At 45.6% G+C, this 17,969-nt stretch overlaps 1 protein-coding gene across 1 annotated transcript in view; it reads left to right on the plus strand.

Moving 5' to 3' along the window:
• Positions 1 to 17,969, plus strand: part of AVEN (apoptosis and caspase activation inhibitor) — a 983,554-nt gene that overhangs the window by 925,557 nt on the left and 40,028 nt on the right. The window contains exon 6 of the mRNA XM_085627912.1: positions 17,290 to 17,656. Coding sequence (XP_085484038.1) covers positions 17,290 to 17,656 — 367 coding nt within the window. The remainder of the gene's footprint in view (positions 1 to 17,289; positions 17,657 to 17,969) is intronic.

A 17,969-nucleotide genomic window follows, 5' to 3' on the forward strand; every position in this document is an offset into this window, starting at 1 on the left:
TAAAGGACCTACGCCCCTAGACTCACTGGTGGTCTCCACAGCTAGGAAGCGCTCCAACTCTCAGTCCTCTGGTGAGGCTCCACCACCTGATAAGGAGTCCAAGCTTTTAGATGCGTCAGGCAAACGCACTGCCTCGCAAGCTGCCAATATGTGGCGCATCGCCAACTCACAGGCGCTGTTGGCAAGGTACGATAGAGCGCATTATGATGAGCTGGAGGCTCTCATGCAGCATCTCCCGGACAAATATAAAAATAAGGCTCATGAGCTAATACAAGAGGGGAAGATTATTACCAACACCTCTATCAAATGTGCACTTGACGCAGCAGACACGGCATCCAGGGCTATAAACACCAGTGTCCTGCTTCGCCGTCACGCCTGGCTCAGAATTTCAGGCTTTAAACCAGAGGTCCAAGCATCTATCTTAAACCACCCTTTTGACCAACCACACTTATTTGGCCCAAAAGTAGACGAAGCCCTGGAAAAAATGAAGAAGGATACAGATACGCTGAAGTCTATGGGAGCCCTGCAATCACAAACCCCTAGACGCTCCTTTCGCTGTTCCTCCTTTCGAGGCTCTGGCAGAGGTTACTCTTCCGATAACGCCTCCACTTCCTACAAGTCCCCTCCTCAAAATACCTTTTCAAAGGGCTACCAAAGAGGTGGATATCGAGGAAACAATAATAAAGGCAGGGGCAAAACCAACACCGCCCGTTCTGCCACACCGCCCACACAATGACTTTCCCCCGCTCCCCCCAGATCATTCCACTCCGGTCGGGGGCAGACTACAGGACTTCCTTCACACCTGGGAAGCCATAACATCAGACAAATGGGTAACCCAAATTATTCGGTCAGGGTACTGTCTCAAACTAACTTCTACCCCCCTAAATATTCCACCCAGACACCGTGCGATGTCACAAGAACATACCACGCTTCTGAAACAAGAGGTACTCTCCCTCCTGCAAAAACACGCAATAGAGCAGGTACCCGTCGATCAGCAAAATCTAGGGGTCTACTCTCTGTACTTTCTCATACCGAAGAAAGACGAGACCCTACGGCCCATTCTAGACCTCCGGCCTCTAAATGCATACATCCATTCAGACCATTTTCATATGGTAACTCTTCAACAAGTTCTCCCACTCCTCCGTCAGGGCGACTTTCTCACTACACTGGATTTGAAAGACGCATACTTTCATATCCCAATACACCCGGCTCACAGAAAGTACCTCTGATTTGTGGTGGACAACCAACATTATCAGTTCAAGGTTCTCCCCTTCGGGGTCACAACCGCACCACGGGTGTTTACCAAATGCTTGGCAGTAGTGGCAGCAAACCTCCGAAGACAAAACATTCACGTCTTACCCTACCTGGACGACTGGCTCATAAAAGCCGCGTCCTACCACCAGTGTGTACAAAATACAAACACTACCATACAACTACTCCACCCACTTGATACCCTCTCACACAAAGCAATACCTCGGTGCCACTATAGACACCTCAAAAGCTATAGCCTATCCCAACTCAGCCAGGATCGCAAGCATGCAAGCCCTGCGCCAAAAGTTCCTTCTTCAGCACTCTCTCCCAGCAAGAGTGTTCATGAAACTAGTAGGGATGATGGCGTCTTGCATTTTCATAGTGCCCCATGCAAGACTTCACATGCGTCCACTCCAAGAGTGCCTAGCACGCCAGTGGAACCACGCCCAGGGACAGCTGACGGATCTGGTGTTGGTGGACGGTCGCACCCATCGCTCTCTGCAGTGGTGGAACACCACAAACCTTTCCAAAGGGCGACCGTTCCTGGACCCGGTTCCTCAGGTGATTCTAACAACGGACGCATCGCTCTCCGGCTGGGGAGCGCACCTATTACACCTCACAGTGCAAGGTGTATGGACGCCACAACAGAGGTTACTCCACATCAATGATCTGGAGTTGTTGGCGATCTTTCTAGCCCTGAAATCGTTTCAGAAACAAATTTCAGCCAAAGCAGTCCTAATTCGCACAGACAATATGACTGCAATGTATTATATTCAAAAACAGCGGGGGACACACTCTCCCCAGCTCTCCCGCTTAGCACAGAGCATATGGAGATGGGCGATTCCACAAAAAATCTTTCTCCTGGCACAACACGTCCCAGGCATACAAAACACCATGGCAGATCTACTCAGCAGACAAACGCAGCAAATGCACGAATGGGAACTGCATCCACAAGTTCTTCACCCATTCTTCCACAAGTGGGGACATCCCCAGATAGACCTCTTCGCCACCCACCAAAACAAAAAATGCCCAAGCTTCGCCGCCAGATACCCACAGCCATTGTCCAAAGGCAATGCGATATGGATGAACTGGTCAGGCAAATTTGCATACGCCTTTCCACCTCTCCCACTAATTCCATTAGTGGTAAGGAAGCTACAACAGCACTCCCTCAGACTCATTCTGGTAGCTCCAACATGGGCCAGGCAGCCGTGGTACACCACACTACTACAGCTCTCAGTGGTACCACACCAAAAGCTGCACCTGTCTCCATGCCTCCTAACCCAGAACCATGGAGAAATCAGGCACCCGGACCCAGCTCAGCCCAACCTTGCGATGTGGCTCCTGAAATCTTAGAATTTGGATACCTTAACCTTCCCCCTGATTGCATAAACATTATCAGGGAAGCCAGACGTCCTACCACTCGAGCATGCTATGCCGCAAAGTGGAAGAGATTTGTTGTTTACTGCCGTAACAATACAATCGACCCCTTAGATGCATCCATACAGCACATCATATGCTATCTGCTCCATCTTCACAGGTGTAACCTGGCATATTCATCCATACGTCTACACCTAGCAGCAACTGCTGCTTACCTGCAAAACAGACAGCATTTATCACTGTTCAGAGTGCCTGCTATTAAAGCCTTTATGGAAGGCCTTAAAAGAGTAATCCCACCCAGGGCACCACCTTCCCCTGTATGGAATCTAAACGTAGTTCTTACAAGGCTCATGGGCCCACCTTTTGAACCAATGCATAAATGTGAGCTACAGTTCCTGACTTGGAAAACAGCTTTCCTCGTAGCTATCACTTCCCTTAGAAGGGTTAGTGAGATACAAGCGTTCACTATACAAGAACCCTTTTTACAAATACATCACAGCAAGGTGATACTTCGCACAAATCCCAAATTTTTGCCCAAAGTCATTTCCCCCTTCCATCTTAATCAATCGGTGGAATTACCGGGTTTTTTCTCGCAACCTCAATCTGTTGCGGAACGGGCTCTACATACACTTGATGTTAAAAGGGCTTTACTGTACTACATACAAAGAACGCAACCTTTCAGAAAGACTAAACAGTTGTTTGTCTCCTTCTCTCCACCGCATAAGGGCAACCCCATCTCTAAATCAGGGATAGCTAGGTGGATTGTAAAGTGCATACAAATTTGCTATCAAAAAGCAAAAAGAACATTATCTGTTCCACCTAAAGCCCACTCTACAAGAAAGATAGGGGCTTCTATGGCGTTTCTAGGGAACATACCCTTAGATGACATCTGCAAAGCAGCCACATGGTCAACACTGCACACCTTCACAAAACATTACTGTGTAGATGTGCACTCTAAACAACAAGCTAGTGTGGGCCAGGCTGTACTAAAGACACTATTTCAAACCACTGCAACGGATACCGGTGGTCGCCGCTAAGGTTGGGTACTGCTATATAATCTATGCAAAAGTGTATAATCTGCAGCTCATATGCCTCGAATGGAATATGCTACTTACCAGTATGCATCTGTTCTTGGCATGTAGAGCTGCAGATCTATACACGCCCACCCGCCTCCCCGGCTACCTGTATCCGTTCCAGTCTATCTTATTTAGATACAACACACATGGGTTTCTTACTGTTATCACTACGCTCCATCTTTTCCCTGCTGGTGAAAAACAATCTGACGATGGAGCCGAAGCCCATGCGCAGTACGGACCGAAGGAGGAGTCACCGAACTCGTGACTTCCAAAGACTGTCCAAGAAGAAAAACAAACTGCAAACATCCGGGCCCAACACCAGATGGCGATCTATGCAAAAGTGTATAGATCTGCAGCTCTACATGCCAAGAACAGATGCATACTGGTAAGTAGCATATTCCTTATCTAGAGATTTTAAGTTTATTATTCTCTTTTTTTATTTTTAAGAAGAGTGTCCCCCCAACTACCTTTTCATCAGCCATGCTGGCTATCTTTAAGTGCCCTTCCTTGGGCAGTAAGAAGTCTTGGAAGGAGGAACACGAGTCGGTCAGACTCTCACATCATAGATGTACATGTGAAATACAAGACTCTGAAACACAGATTGTTGGTCTATGAGAAATAAATGCACTGCTTCGTGCTTCCATCGCTGCAAAAGGACCAGCCGAGGTGAACCTCTGTAGGAGACTTGGATGGCCCCTTCATTCCTGGTAGTACATTGATGGCAGGGACATACTGCTGATCTGTTTGCCATTATTGCACGTTTTGCCATCACAGATTTTACAATTTATTCATTCATGTTTCACTGTTGAAGGCTTTGATGTAAAGATGCCCTTTTTCAGTGCAGTAGAGAACAGATTCAGCATTAAGACCTCAGCAAAAGAAATAGGTGGCAACCTCCACATCAGGGCACATTGAAGGTCCAGTACAGGCCTCATTTGTCGACACTCCTTCTGGCACCTCTGGAAGACGACCCGCTTCTTGCACCTCAGTTGTAGTGTCACAGCCTGTAGGAGTCGCTCCATTCCTGCCAGGACGCGCCAAGCCTGGAGCTCCACAGCCTCAGAAAGGTTGGCTTTCTTGAGGCTGATGTCAAGACAAATGTTATCATCACGATTGCCAAGCACCAGATGACTCCTGAGGAGTTGGCATAGAGGTATTACTGGCATGTTATGGGCTTATGGCAGGCAAACAAATATGTCACAGCCCTCTTTCAGATGGGGAGCTTGTTCCCCTCAGTGGCTGGGATCATACCATCAAGGATGTCTCTGGTTGAGGTTGTCTTGGCCCTTGAGGTCACTTGTAAGGCATTGCAAAAGCTTAAAATCCAAACTTCTATAATTTCTGAACCATTACAGGTATTTCAATTGACCTCTTAGAGTTCACCGTTGAGGGATTTCTCTTGCCATTGTCGGTTGAATCAAGGACGGAACAGGAGAAATTCAAGCCCACCGTTTAGAGCCCTTTAGTCGTGAGTGAGATTCCACCAGCAGATTCATTGACATCTTCTGCTCTTCTCAAAATATTGATTACTCTTATTCACCTCCACCAGACAGGCAAGTGGATTATTTGGGCAACTAGGGTGACACATTCTTGCGCTCGGCTGGGCTGCTAATCACCATTTTGTTTTGCTCTCAGTGAAGCTGTTTTGATATCAATTGCTTAGAAATCAACAAATGTTGGGGAACTTATAATTGTTTTAGTTCAGATAAGTGCCAAAAAAGTTTCAACAGAGCTGTGGCCTTGGTGTGCCCTTCAGACATTGCTCATGTTTGAGACTCTGAATGACAGGCAGAAAATTCAGAAGCTTACTTTTAATGAGAATACTCTCTCAGATCCTATGTAGATGAAGTGACGTAGACCAGATAAATACACTTCCCAGAGTGAAACTGACAACCTGTGAAAGATGCGTACAACAGTTATTCATATGCCGGAATGGCAGAGGAAAAGGCTGTAGCAGCCTCCTTATCGCCAACTGCTGGAAAAACAGATGCAACCAGCAGCTTTCAGTAGTATTTGGAAAGGTCCCAGCAACTAGCAGGCAGCGAGTGACCCTATAACGCTCTCTCTCTACTCTGCTCAGTATCTCCCTGTGGGAAGGAATGTAACGCACCATCTCCAGGCATGATCAACTATTACAAAAGATAAATGGCTTATTGATATGGTAGACAATGATTGGAAATTAAGATTTCAGAGTTTCCTACCTAATCGGCCACCCCTTAGAATTTAAAGCCTATAGCCCTAAACCAGTTGGTTTAGAAAGAGATTGTGGAAGGATCTTAGACGACAAATGCATATTAGGTAAAAGTTTGTTATGCTTGGTAAGGATCTTCAGCTGGGGAAAGCTCCAGGGTGGAGATTGGTGTCGGCAACGCCAGAAGATGCTCCTGAGGTGGGGGTGAACTCTGAAGATGAAGAATTTGCCAGAGGCAGACTATGCTGAGGTGACTTACTCCTTAATTTTGATCTACGTCTTGAGAACTCTATCCACTTCTTATTCTTGTGCTTTCTGTTTTTTTTCTCTTGAAGCATTTAATAATAGAGACAAGCGAAAGTGTGACCTAGATCTTGACCAAGAATGCTGTTCAGCCAGACGCTCATTCATGACGCGTGTCATGAGCAACTTGATCCCACGCTTCTTAATGGCCTTGGGAAGCATGCTGTGGGAACGAGAATCATGCCTGGAGCCCTGGCACCGCAGACTGCCTTTGTACGGGTCTATGATGAACATTTGTCACAGGCACGACAATGTTTAAACCCTGACGTTTTGAGGTGGAAGATCATTCTCCTACCTCGCAGCCAAGACTTGGTACGAACTCCCGCTTCACCTCCGACGTAGCCCGATTCTGCACCAATTCAGAAAGGACCTCAAGACCTGGTTCCTCGAATGACCCCAATGGAGCTACCCACACCCACCCCAAGCCCCTCACGGGTGAATAGTGCGCTTTACAAAACCCTGATTGATTGATTGATTGACCCTACAGCACCAACTGACACGGGAAAGCTATATGAAGTTTTCAGACAAAGTCTGGCTCCTGTGATATTCAACAGGTGAACAATGTATTCGAGAGGTTAGGGGTGTCCAGGTAGAAGTGTGCATCAGAAATTCCTTTTACTTTTGACTTGAAAAGAAAGACTCAATTATTGGATTTCTTTTAAGACCTTAATTGTGCAATCAAATGAAGTCAAATGGAAATTTCACAATGCTTGTGATCTCCCCTAAATCTACCCCAAATTATGGAAGGTAGGTGCGTTAAACGCTATCGATGCACACGTCCAAGTAGCATTTATCAGAGTAAGTTCCTGCATGCTAGTACTTGGACAATTGGTTTATAATGGCAATCTCTCATTACAAAACCACTGCAAGACTATAGACAACTGCCTACATTCCCTGCAGTCTAGATGAAAATTCCAAAGACACACCATGTGAGATCATCCAATACTCATGTGTAGTTCTGAAGACAAGGGTGACATAAGAGCATCTCTTAAAGGACCAAAATGTACATTTTGGGATAGTTAACCACTCTTCTGGACTCCTAATATCTTGTATATTCATCATCCTGAATGTGAGGCTCCATAGGAGACTTTCAGCAAAGCCTAGAAGCTCAATGAACAAGAGCTGGCCTCAGCTTTTTTAGTTGATATCTTGATTTCCCACAGAAGAAAGGCTGTGCTGAATGCGCCTAAGCTAATTGTTTCAGACGTTTAAATCAAAGATTGGGGTGTAAGTGAAGCGGTCCAATAAACCACAGCTGGGTCACATAAATGGGTTGGAATCAACCGCATTGTTAATCTGACCATCAAAGCTCCCCCTCATTCAAAGAGGCTGAACGACCACACTATGTAGTGAGCGCCAGGTAGGGTGTCTGTCAGAGCACCTCTACTCTTTGAGAATTGAAGGCAAGAGTTTTTTTTAATTGTTTTCGAAGTTGCTGAAAAACCTGTTGTGTATGGGGGGGTATCGGGATTGTGTTTTAGGAAAAACTCACTTTGAAGGAGCATAGCGGCACAGGGTCATGTCCCCCGATTTGACTTCTGTCAACCAGGAGGTGGAATCGGCATGGTGTTTAAAAACAGTCTGAAATGTAAAACCCATGAACTACCAACACCGGCTTGGGAAGCAATGTCTTTTTCATTGGAATTCAGAACTTCACTTTATCGGGTGCCTTAATATATCGCCCGTTAGGTCGTGAAGCAGAGTACATCAATTTCCAGTATAACTTGCTCCACTGATCCTTAGATCCTCTAATTTCATATTATTGGGTGATTTGAACATTCATTTTAAGGACAGGTTATTTGGTCTTGGCCACTTTTTAATTGAGTACCTCAAAGTTCTGAGTCTGGATCTAATTAACTGGGCACCCACGCACCAAGCAGGACATCTTTTGGACCTAATTTTTGCCAATATAAAATTGCTGGAGTTGTCTGACCATACTAATGGCACAGGAGGAGCCGACTATGTGGTACTATTTTCGGTCCGTTTTGGTTAGGTCTTGTCCAGAGCAGGGTGTGGGTCTCACATCAAAGCTAGGGAATGGTCGCAACTAGCCATTCCAGTCCTTAATAGTCAACTGAGGAACACACTGCCTAGATTAAACCAAGGGGTTGAGCTAGACCAGCGGAGGACCAATGTCTTGCTGAGGAATGCACTGGATATAATTCTGCCAGCCAAAGTTAGTCACCCAGGCAGATCCCAACCTCCAGCGCCTTGGTTCACCTGCCTTGAGAAACCATCAGGGTCTTTGTAGGGGCCTGGTCATTTTTTATGCGGACCAAGTTGCTTCTGCCCGAAAACTCTAGGAGTGGTGAAAGAACATTCCGATTTAAACAAGACCTTAACACCACCAGCCTGGTCTCCGTCTCAGTGTGAGGAGCTGGCATGTTTCTTCGTTAATAAGGTGGCAGATATCCAGGTTTCTTTTAAGATAGAAGAGGAGAGTGCCAGTGCGGTAAGCACTCTCGAAGCACCTTCTGTTACTGAGGACTGGGCTGGTCTAATCTCGGTACAAGTCCGTCCTAAATTGAATTGCTGGGAGATTCTGGATCTGCCTTTGTTCTTGTCAATATTGACTTCAATAAGGGCTGGATCTCCTAGAGATCCTCTCCCTCCGGCCAAGCTTAGGGAGGTCTGGATATTTTGCAAGTTCCAGCAGGACTCCTTAACACCTCCCTATTACAAGGGAAGATTCCACAGGCATGGACACATGCCCTGGTGCCGCCACACTTAAAGAAACAGAATCTAGACCCTGATAATTTGTCTAATTATAGACTAGTCTCAATGCTTCTCATCATGGCGAAATTAATGGAGAGACATGTCAATAGGCAACTCGCCAATTTTGTGGAGTCACAAGATTATCTTCACCCCTCTCAATCAGGGTTTAGGATGAGACACTGCATCAAATCTGCCCTGCTAGGAGTCATGGAACAACCTAGATGTCTCCTGGACGGGGGGCAAGACTGCTGTATTAATCCTTCTTGATCTTAGCGCAGCCTTCGATACCATGTCTCCTGATGTCTCATGCCACTCTCGTAGAGAGGTAAGCTGAGATGGGCATACAGCGAAAGACCCTGGTTTGGATGACATCCTACTTAAAAGACAGGTCTTTTCAGGTGATTTCAGCCACAGCTTCCTCCGAGCAACATGCTCTCACTTCAGGAGTTCTTCAGGGATCCTCCCTAAGTCCAGCACTATTTAACATCCATGTGTGCCCATTGACGGACTTGGTAGAAAGTTGTGGTCTTACTTTAGTCTCATATGTAGATGACACACAAATTATCATCTCTGTGTCATCTGTGTCATTCTAGGTTAGAGGTCGCCACCCGGTAACAGCACACTTCTAAAAACAGTGATTTTACTGCATCGTTTTTAATAACAGTATTTTTAACTGCAACGTGTTGGATTTACTCTGTGATTGTTGAATTTGATTGCTTTATAAAATTATACTAAAGCTAACTCACTTTGTTTGAGCACTCTGAAAACTAGAGTGCTCTAGCAACTTCCTGCCTCCTTCCCTGGGGTCCGATCAAGTGACAGTACCAGGAGGGCTTAGGGAATCAGCCGGCATAAATGCCGGCTGCAGCGCCGTCAGCGCGCCAAAGGCTAGCCTGTCTGCGCCCGTCCGTGCCCAGTCAAAATACCCACATCTGCAGATACTCCTCCCTGGACCTCAGAATGCTTCACTCGGCTTCACTTATGCCCAGGCCCAAAACTATGGCATGTCTGCGTCACAACAATATACGTCGGATACGAGACTCGTTCCCAGAGGTCAAGCTGCCCATCTCTCATCTCCCCCCCCCCCCCCCCAGCAACCTAAAAAAGTAATTAATGAGCACAAGGATATATCAGTTTTCTATCTTAACACCCATTCTCTAGTTAGACACCAGCTGGAAATCTTCCACCTCCTCAACTCTGAAAGGCCTGACATTCTTCTGCTCACCGAAACGTGGCTCACCACTGAATCCTCACCCGACATTCTGGCTGCTATACCTTGCGAATACTATATTCTGCAAACAAACCACCCTCCTGGCAAGATGGGCGGCGGAGTAGCAGCTATTATCCACAAGAATCTGAGCTTCACCGCCCTCACCCCACTCACCCTCCCCACTACAGATAACGCTGTGATAAAACTTGAGTCCAACTCCGCCCGCTTATATGCATATTACTCTATAGGCCCCCTCAGTACATGCCCCTTTCCCCCCACTTTATAGGAGAACAAATTGCACACCTAGTAACTAACCACACCAGAATCCTTCTGATAGAGGATTTCAACTACTGGGCAAACGACCCTCAAGGAGGGCCACACTCCATCGAGCTGACCGAATCACTAAAAAACATGAACTTCACCCAACAGATCTTCTCAGCCACCCACTTAAAAGGTCACACTCTAGACCAACTCTGGACCCCCAACTTGGTGGTATCAGCCCTATCTATCACGCCCTGTGTATGGTCTGACCATCACCTGTTAAAATTGGAAAAGTGGAACTCCATTGACAATAATGACTTTATTGCCACACTGGTCAACACTGCTCCCCATCCCACACTCGACATCAACCTCCATGAGGAATCCTTCTCGACCTGGCCCTTAGCGGCCAGTGACGAACATGCCCCACTTAAAGAAATCAGACTCACCCGCCGTCATGAGGCTCAGAGATGGTTTTCCTCTGACCTAAAATCACAAAAACGTTTCCTCCGCCAAATAGAAAAAGTGGAGGCAGGAATACTCACTGGATGGTAAAACTACCTACGTCCTGGCCCTGAAGGAATATAAAAAGGCTATTTCCACAGCTAAGGCAGCTTATTTTTCCTCAAGAATCCTTACCTCTAACAACCAAGCCAAAGAAATATTTGCTATAGTTGACAAATTGTCAAATCCAGAGAGAGTTCTAAGCAAACCCAAGCCGTCACAGGCCCTCTGTGACTCTCTGAACAACTTCTTCATTGACAAAATCACTGCCATCAAAGCTAGCATTCCCTCCTAGACATCGCTAGAAATTACCCCTCACACGTCCAGGAACCCCCACTCTCTGGACTCCTTCCCGCCCATAGACACAGAGACTTTGAATATCCTACTAGCAAAAGTTAGATCTTGCTCGCCTCTGGACCATTGCCCCCCTCACGTCTTGAAAGCGGCCTTCTCGGCCTTCCCAGACCCAGCTCTTGCCCTCCTAAACCACTCCCTGTTCCAGGTATGTGTCCCCAATGCTTTCAAGGAGGCTATAGTAGTCCCCCTCTTAAAGAAACCAAGCGCCGACCCACAGACGCTAGCAAACTACCGCCCCATCTCGCTGCTCCCCTACTTGGCCAAGCTATTAGAAGCTCACGGTCCAAAATGCCTGTCCACCTTCTTGGAACAGACTGGATTCCTTGACCCTAGCCAAGCCGGTTTTCGGCCAGCTCACTCCACGGAAAGAGTGATCCTGGCGGTACTGTACTCCTTACGAGAAAAGGCGGACAGAGGTACTCCCTAGGCCCAGGTGCTGCTAGATCTTTCGGCCGCATTTGACACAGTCGACCATAACATACTGGCAGACCGTGTCAGTGAGGCAGGCTTCCAGGGCTCAGCCCTTAGATGGATCAACTCCTTCCTAAAAAACCGTACCCAGGCGGTTTGCATCAGCCGTTTCACTGCCCCCAAACTAAAAACAACATGCGGGGTCCCACAGGGTTCCTTGCTCTCCTCGCACCTGTTAACCTCTACCTTCTCCCATTGATCAGATCCCTGAAAGAAAGAAGAGTGACCACCTTCAACTATGCAGATGACCTCCAACTTATGTTCACAATCGGTAACTCTTCCCCAGCCAATATCTGACTTTCAATCCACCATGACATTCATCCGTCAATGGATGGACCACAACCACTTAAAACTAAACCCAAGCAAAACTGAACTGATACAGACTGGTGGAGGCCACAATCAGTGGGGCCCACAATACTGGCCTAGCTAATAAGGCACCCCCACCCCTCCACCTCCGTAAAAAGTCTAGGGATCACTATAGGTAACGACCTGTCCCTAAAAAAGCATGTAGGCACGGTGATTTCCAACTGCTTCCTTCAGTTGCGAAAAATCAGAAATAAGCAGGCTACTGACCCAGGCTGCGCTGGTACAGGTAGTGATAACCCTGGTCCTATCTCGCCTAGACTAGGCCAACTCCACATTCCTTGGACTACTACTGGGCCTCACTAAGCGACTTCAGTTGGTACAGAACCAAGCGGCCCGACTAATATACAAACAGCCCAAGTGGCAACACGCTTCCCCCCTTCTTAGGAAGCTGCACTGGCTGCCCATCCCCCAGCGCTGTGCCTTCAAAGTTGGCTGCCTGGTGTTCAAATCCCTAAACTGCCGCAGCCCTAAATTCATTGATAATCTCATCTCCCTCTACACTACCTCACGAAACCTCCGCTCAGCCCAACTCCTAACGGTTCCTACCTTCAAGCTGAAGCGCCAAGGGGGATGTAGGTTTGCTACTCTGGCCCCACGCTTGCGGAACTGCATCCTCTTGTAAATCAGGCAAAGTGCTAACCTACTAAACTTTAGAAAACTTCTCAAAACCTGGCTATTCACACAAGCATATGAATGAACTGTTTCCGGGTTGGCGATCCCTTAGTCTTCTTAGCGCCAAGAAACCAACCGGTGTACAAGGGTTTTACAAATCATTGATAACATAACATCTGCTCAGCACCACAACTCGAAGGCCTTGAACTCCTGTTTGGGCATGGTTGCAGAGTGGATGAACAACTATTCACTAAAATTGAACAAAGATTAGACCTAGGTATTGGTTTTGGAAAATAATCCGAGCCTGTGAGGTCCTAAACACGGGGCAAAAATGTTGGGCCCTCATCCGGACCCAGCCCCAAAGATCAAAAACCTGGGGTCTCTGATGGACTATAAGCTGTCTGTGGAGCCTCCAGTGATGAAGGTGGCCTCCGTTCTGAAATGGTTGGGGACGATCATCTGGTTACTTACAATTCTCATCTGGTTACTTTCATTTCCTGCTCAATGGACGGTTGTATAGCACTGATCATGTCAAGATTAGATTACGGCAATGTGCTGTATCTGGGAGTGGACAATTTCTCCATTGGACGGTTGCAGTGGTCCAAAATTCGGTGGTGTGGATGTTTTATTATGAAACAGACCTCGGCAGTGGGTCTACTACGGGAGCTTCATTGGCTCTCAGAGAAGCAAATTCATTTAAAAACCTTGTGCTATGTGTACAAAGCAAGGTTAGGGTTTGGTCCACGTTATCTGCAGGAATTTGTAAAATCGCACCAACATTACCACCTCCTTCGGTCCAGTGGACTGTCCTTGTGTGCGATCCAGACAGTGAAACGTTCATGCATGGGAGGACGATCGTTTCATTATCAAGGCTCCAAGCTGTGGAATGCCCTCCCGCAACAGCCAAGAAGGTGTCCCACGCTGACTATTTTTCAAAGACAGCTGAAGAACCGGCTGTTCTGAGTTAGTTAGTACTAACAGCCGTTGAAGTGACGTTTAGCACAAGTAAACCCCAAGTGGGTAGCTGAGCACTATAGGAATTTTCATAATAATAATATTAATAACAATATGTTATCTGCACGGAAAAAAAAGAGAGATATGAAATGAAGGCCTCTATCAAAGGAGGCCCAACGAGGATTTAGTTGTCGTCTGCCTTGAGCCTTCCAGAATTTCTACCTACCATGACTTCAGAATATTAATGGACAAAAATGGAGGAAAAAACATCTTTAAATTGCAAATTATTTGAATACACCGCAAAGGCTGAATGGCGTAAACAAGAAAGCCCTACTAGATCCCAGTTCCAAAATCGAGTTTGAATTTTACAAAGATGTTGAGGACATTATCTTGTCTGGAACGGTTTGGAAAGACAAACGTTTCAGAGTTGCTTGAGATGAACGATGCAACTTTTAGTAAATGCTGAAATTTAGGACGCCACTGACCGTTCTGCATCCACGAGGAATCCCAAGCTCCTGACCAGAGAAATTGGTTCTGATCAACCCCCCGCTAGAGGTTGGCCAGATACCTGTTTCCTATGTAAGGAGAGTCCAGCTAGTTTCAGAAGAGATTGAGATTCAGGAACTTATTGCTCCGGCACCACCGACTAGTGTCAGAGTCAAGGAATTGTTTGCCCAAGATAGCGCTGTTAGTTCTTTATGACCAAGTAGGATTTGTAAATCTTTGGCATACAGTCGGTACAGATGTAGGAGCAACTGAGCACAATGGCAGACTGAGTACTCGAATAAAGGAAGCAAGCGAGCAGAGCCCTGTAGAACACCCCATCACAGAGGCTTATTAGATTGCTTAAAGGGAGTGAAATCGGAGTTGATCCAGATAAGGAGGTTTTCAGATCTGGAGAAATGTAGTTAATAATGTCTTTATGCAAGTGAGGTGAAGCCAATTCTCCGGTTTCACATTCTTAACTAGAGTGCTGGTAGACAGATTTTCATTCCAAATTGACCCCAAATTGTTCACCTTGGTTTCATGAATTGTTGCCCTTTGAAGGTGGCGGGCAGAGCCAAAGACTCAACACAATTTTGTAGCCTTATGCTTAGACCAAACAAGAGTCCATCTGTCATATGCTTAGGAAAGCTAGCCTTCATTCACGTCAATGTCTTTCAAATGATCAACCGGGGGTCAAGGTTTACGTGATGGAGTCTGACTAATAACACTATTTGGATGTCATCTATATGTGATGGAATGGCTTATGGTGAGTACAGGGTAAGCACAGAAGAAGCTTATTGTGCACAGTGTGCCTTAAACAGTGTCAAGAACACGTCCGCATCCGTCCACATGGAGTCTTGATGTTCATAGCATCAGACGTCTCCGTGCTTGTTTCTTTTCTTTCTGGATCTGAAGAGGTGCTAGTGCGGTCCTGAATGAAATGGTCCAATCACTGAGGTTTGCAGAGCGGCCATTTACTACTTAATCTATACATTTGCCAAACAACCTCTTTTGTTAGTCATGTCTCTCTGCACAACTCGTTTGCCCAGTGGGATTCTTACTGTTTTTTCTTCTATTCGACTGGTTTCCTCACCTCTAGATCGGAGGAATTCGGGTACTACTCTCTTCAAATGTCCATGCATTTCAAAGAAAACCCCATAATGTACGTCCGTGTTGGTGTTATATCTAATGAAATGTGCTTTTAAAAAAATCCCATAAGGAAGGAAAAAAGTTATTTAGAATCAGAGTTCTGCATAATGTGCATTGTTGTATTTATTTATTTTTCCAGTATTTTATAGCGCAAACTTTAAAGTTTTGCAAGGAATATACAATAAATAGTGGGTATTCATATACAATAAATGGTGGAATAGATATATAATTTCCAGAGGTAAAGAATCTAGGTTTTTCAGCAGTTGGAGGAATATATGTTCAGTTATTTCCAGAGGCTCGGGCTTTTCAGTTGTTGGAGGGAAAGTGTACAAAAGCATGTCGGTTATTTGAGGAGGGTGGATTCAGGTATTTGTTGAGAAGAAATAGCTGCATCCTGTGCGTTTTCATTAACAACCTTCTCTCTTTCACATTAAATGTGGACACGTCCTGAAATATTAGTAATTATATCGGTAAGCGGAACTTCTTATGTTGACTGACACTGCAATGCATTCTGGGACAATAGTTCGGATAATTTAAAGCAGCCGTGTCAACATCTTTCTCTTGGAGGAGCGTACTAAGTTCATGCTTTGCTTTTAAAAGATATTAAAGGAGGCATCCATCCAAAAATATTTCGTAGTGTGTATGTTGATTTCTGAATATTTTTATGTGTAAACACAGATAAAGGGTGCCAACTGCTTCCCTTTTTTCGTTTTAGATCATTATCAAAAATACATACCTCATAAATGAAAATGTGCCTGGCTCTGGATTCTTCATATAAATGGTGATTTTCTAATGTGTAGGTTTTAAAATAAGATGGTGTCCGTGGCAGACAACTAAGATTACATATAGTGTAACATTTTCTTTTTTAAAATGCTTGTTTTCTTTTTTTTTTGTTTTGACCCTTGTTACCATGAATAAACTGAAATTGCTGAACTGGGCACTGAAGGCCTGTGCAGCCTGTGGATGGGAGATACGGATTCAAAGCGGTGCCCTGTAGCCATTGAGTGCTTTGGAAATGGAATTCCTGGTGGAAATGTTGACTCTCTCGGTTGAAATCAATATGCGGTCAGTGGAAATGTAGGTTCTCCCCTCTGAATAGCAACGCATGCGGTCACTGTGCTAATGCAACCTCTCGCTTTGAAAATCACATCTCTTCCTCCTGCAGAGTGGTCTGTCCTTGTGGCAATGCAGTTACTACTCGTGGTCGGGTAGCCTCTACTCTACTGCCTGTGGCAGTAGAATGAATCTTCTTTTGCCATAGGGACGTAGGCGCTGTCGCTACAGCGTAGAGTCTCCTGTCACCCGCGGCTCTTCTCATGTAAACTTAGGCTGTCTTTGTAAGAATACAGCTCTCTCTTCCGAATGTAGGTGGTCACCGTAGGGTAGTAGTACAACCCTTGGGGACACTCGTTCTGCTGTAGCGTTCTTGAGAGCAGCGTCTTGAGACCCTCACAGGTGATTTGCTGCGCTTTATAAATCTTGATTGATTGATGATTGAGTAGCGGTGATGACTATATTGGTGAGCGCCCCTGTTCTCTTGTCCCCCTATTTTTCCCACTGTAGTATCCTGCTGCAGTCAGTAATTTTCAGAGGTCTTCCAGTGTTGAAGGGTAAATTCCGCCTTTCTGATGAATACTTTGTAACCACAGACTGACCATACCTGGTAGTCTTTCGTTTATGTCTTCAAGTAGAAGAACTTCCTAGTATGTCAATTGCTGTATACACTGTTGTTTCGGCAAGCGAAGGAGCCCAATGTGCAGAAAACACAGCATGCCAACTTGAACACACAAATTCCTTTGTAGTGTTACTAAAATACAAAGTCAAATATGTTCTTTCGCTTTTTGTATCCGGCTACGTTCCTAATTGTGGATGTTGTTATGTGTAACATGTTTGTCTTGATCCTGGGGTTCTGAGTTTTTATTGTCACTTATGTGTAAATTACTTGTTAAGAATAGTTTGCTGACTTAAACTGTAAACCAATCCTTCCTAAGCTTCTGTTTCAATCTTAGGAGGAAACACCTTTGGAGCTCCCTCAAATGAAACCAAAAGTGATTGAAGACAGCAATTCTACTCTCCCAAAGTTTGGAATTCCACTATATGCCGGAGCAAAACTTCCACCATCCAACCCTGTCAAAGATGCAGATACAGACATCAAGCCTTCAGGTAGAAAGGAAGAACCGATGGAGTCATCGGAAGCTGAGCGTGAAAAATTATCCTCGCTGCCACAGGAAGCTGAAATCTTAGAGAAAGAGCTTGATTTGCTGCTTAGTTTAGATGAGCATGTTACTGATGCAAAGATGACCACATGTGAACCAGTGCAGGACACCCTCGCACCTGAGTCAATGTTAAAAATGGATTCTGGCTGCAATGAAGAAGGTAAGCCACCGATTTCTCTTTTGGTGATTCTAATTCCTTTTGTCTGTGTTGTGTTTCCACTTGTAGCTGCTACGTCAATTCTCTTGTAGCATTAGAAACAGTCATAATATCATGAATGGGCATGGGAATTATAGTTGTCGGTACATGAATCCAGCAAAGCAGCTCTGCATGCAGGCGCACCTTCCAGCAGGGCTAATGCTCAGCTGACAATGGTTGCTGGTTCCTTGTGGCCTGAAAGCCCAGTTTGGCCTAGAGTATCTTTCCTTACTCACATGTACATCAAAGTCCTTTTTAAGGTATTCAGTGTGGATGA

This window comes from Triturus cristatus, chromosome 9, assembly GCF_964204655.1.
Source record: "Triturus cristatus chromosome 9, aTriCri1.1, whole genome shotgun sequence".
Taxonomy (NCBI): domain Eukaryota; kingdom Metazoa; phylum Chordata; class Amphibia; order Caudata; family Salamandridae; genus Triturus; species Triturus cristatus.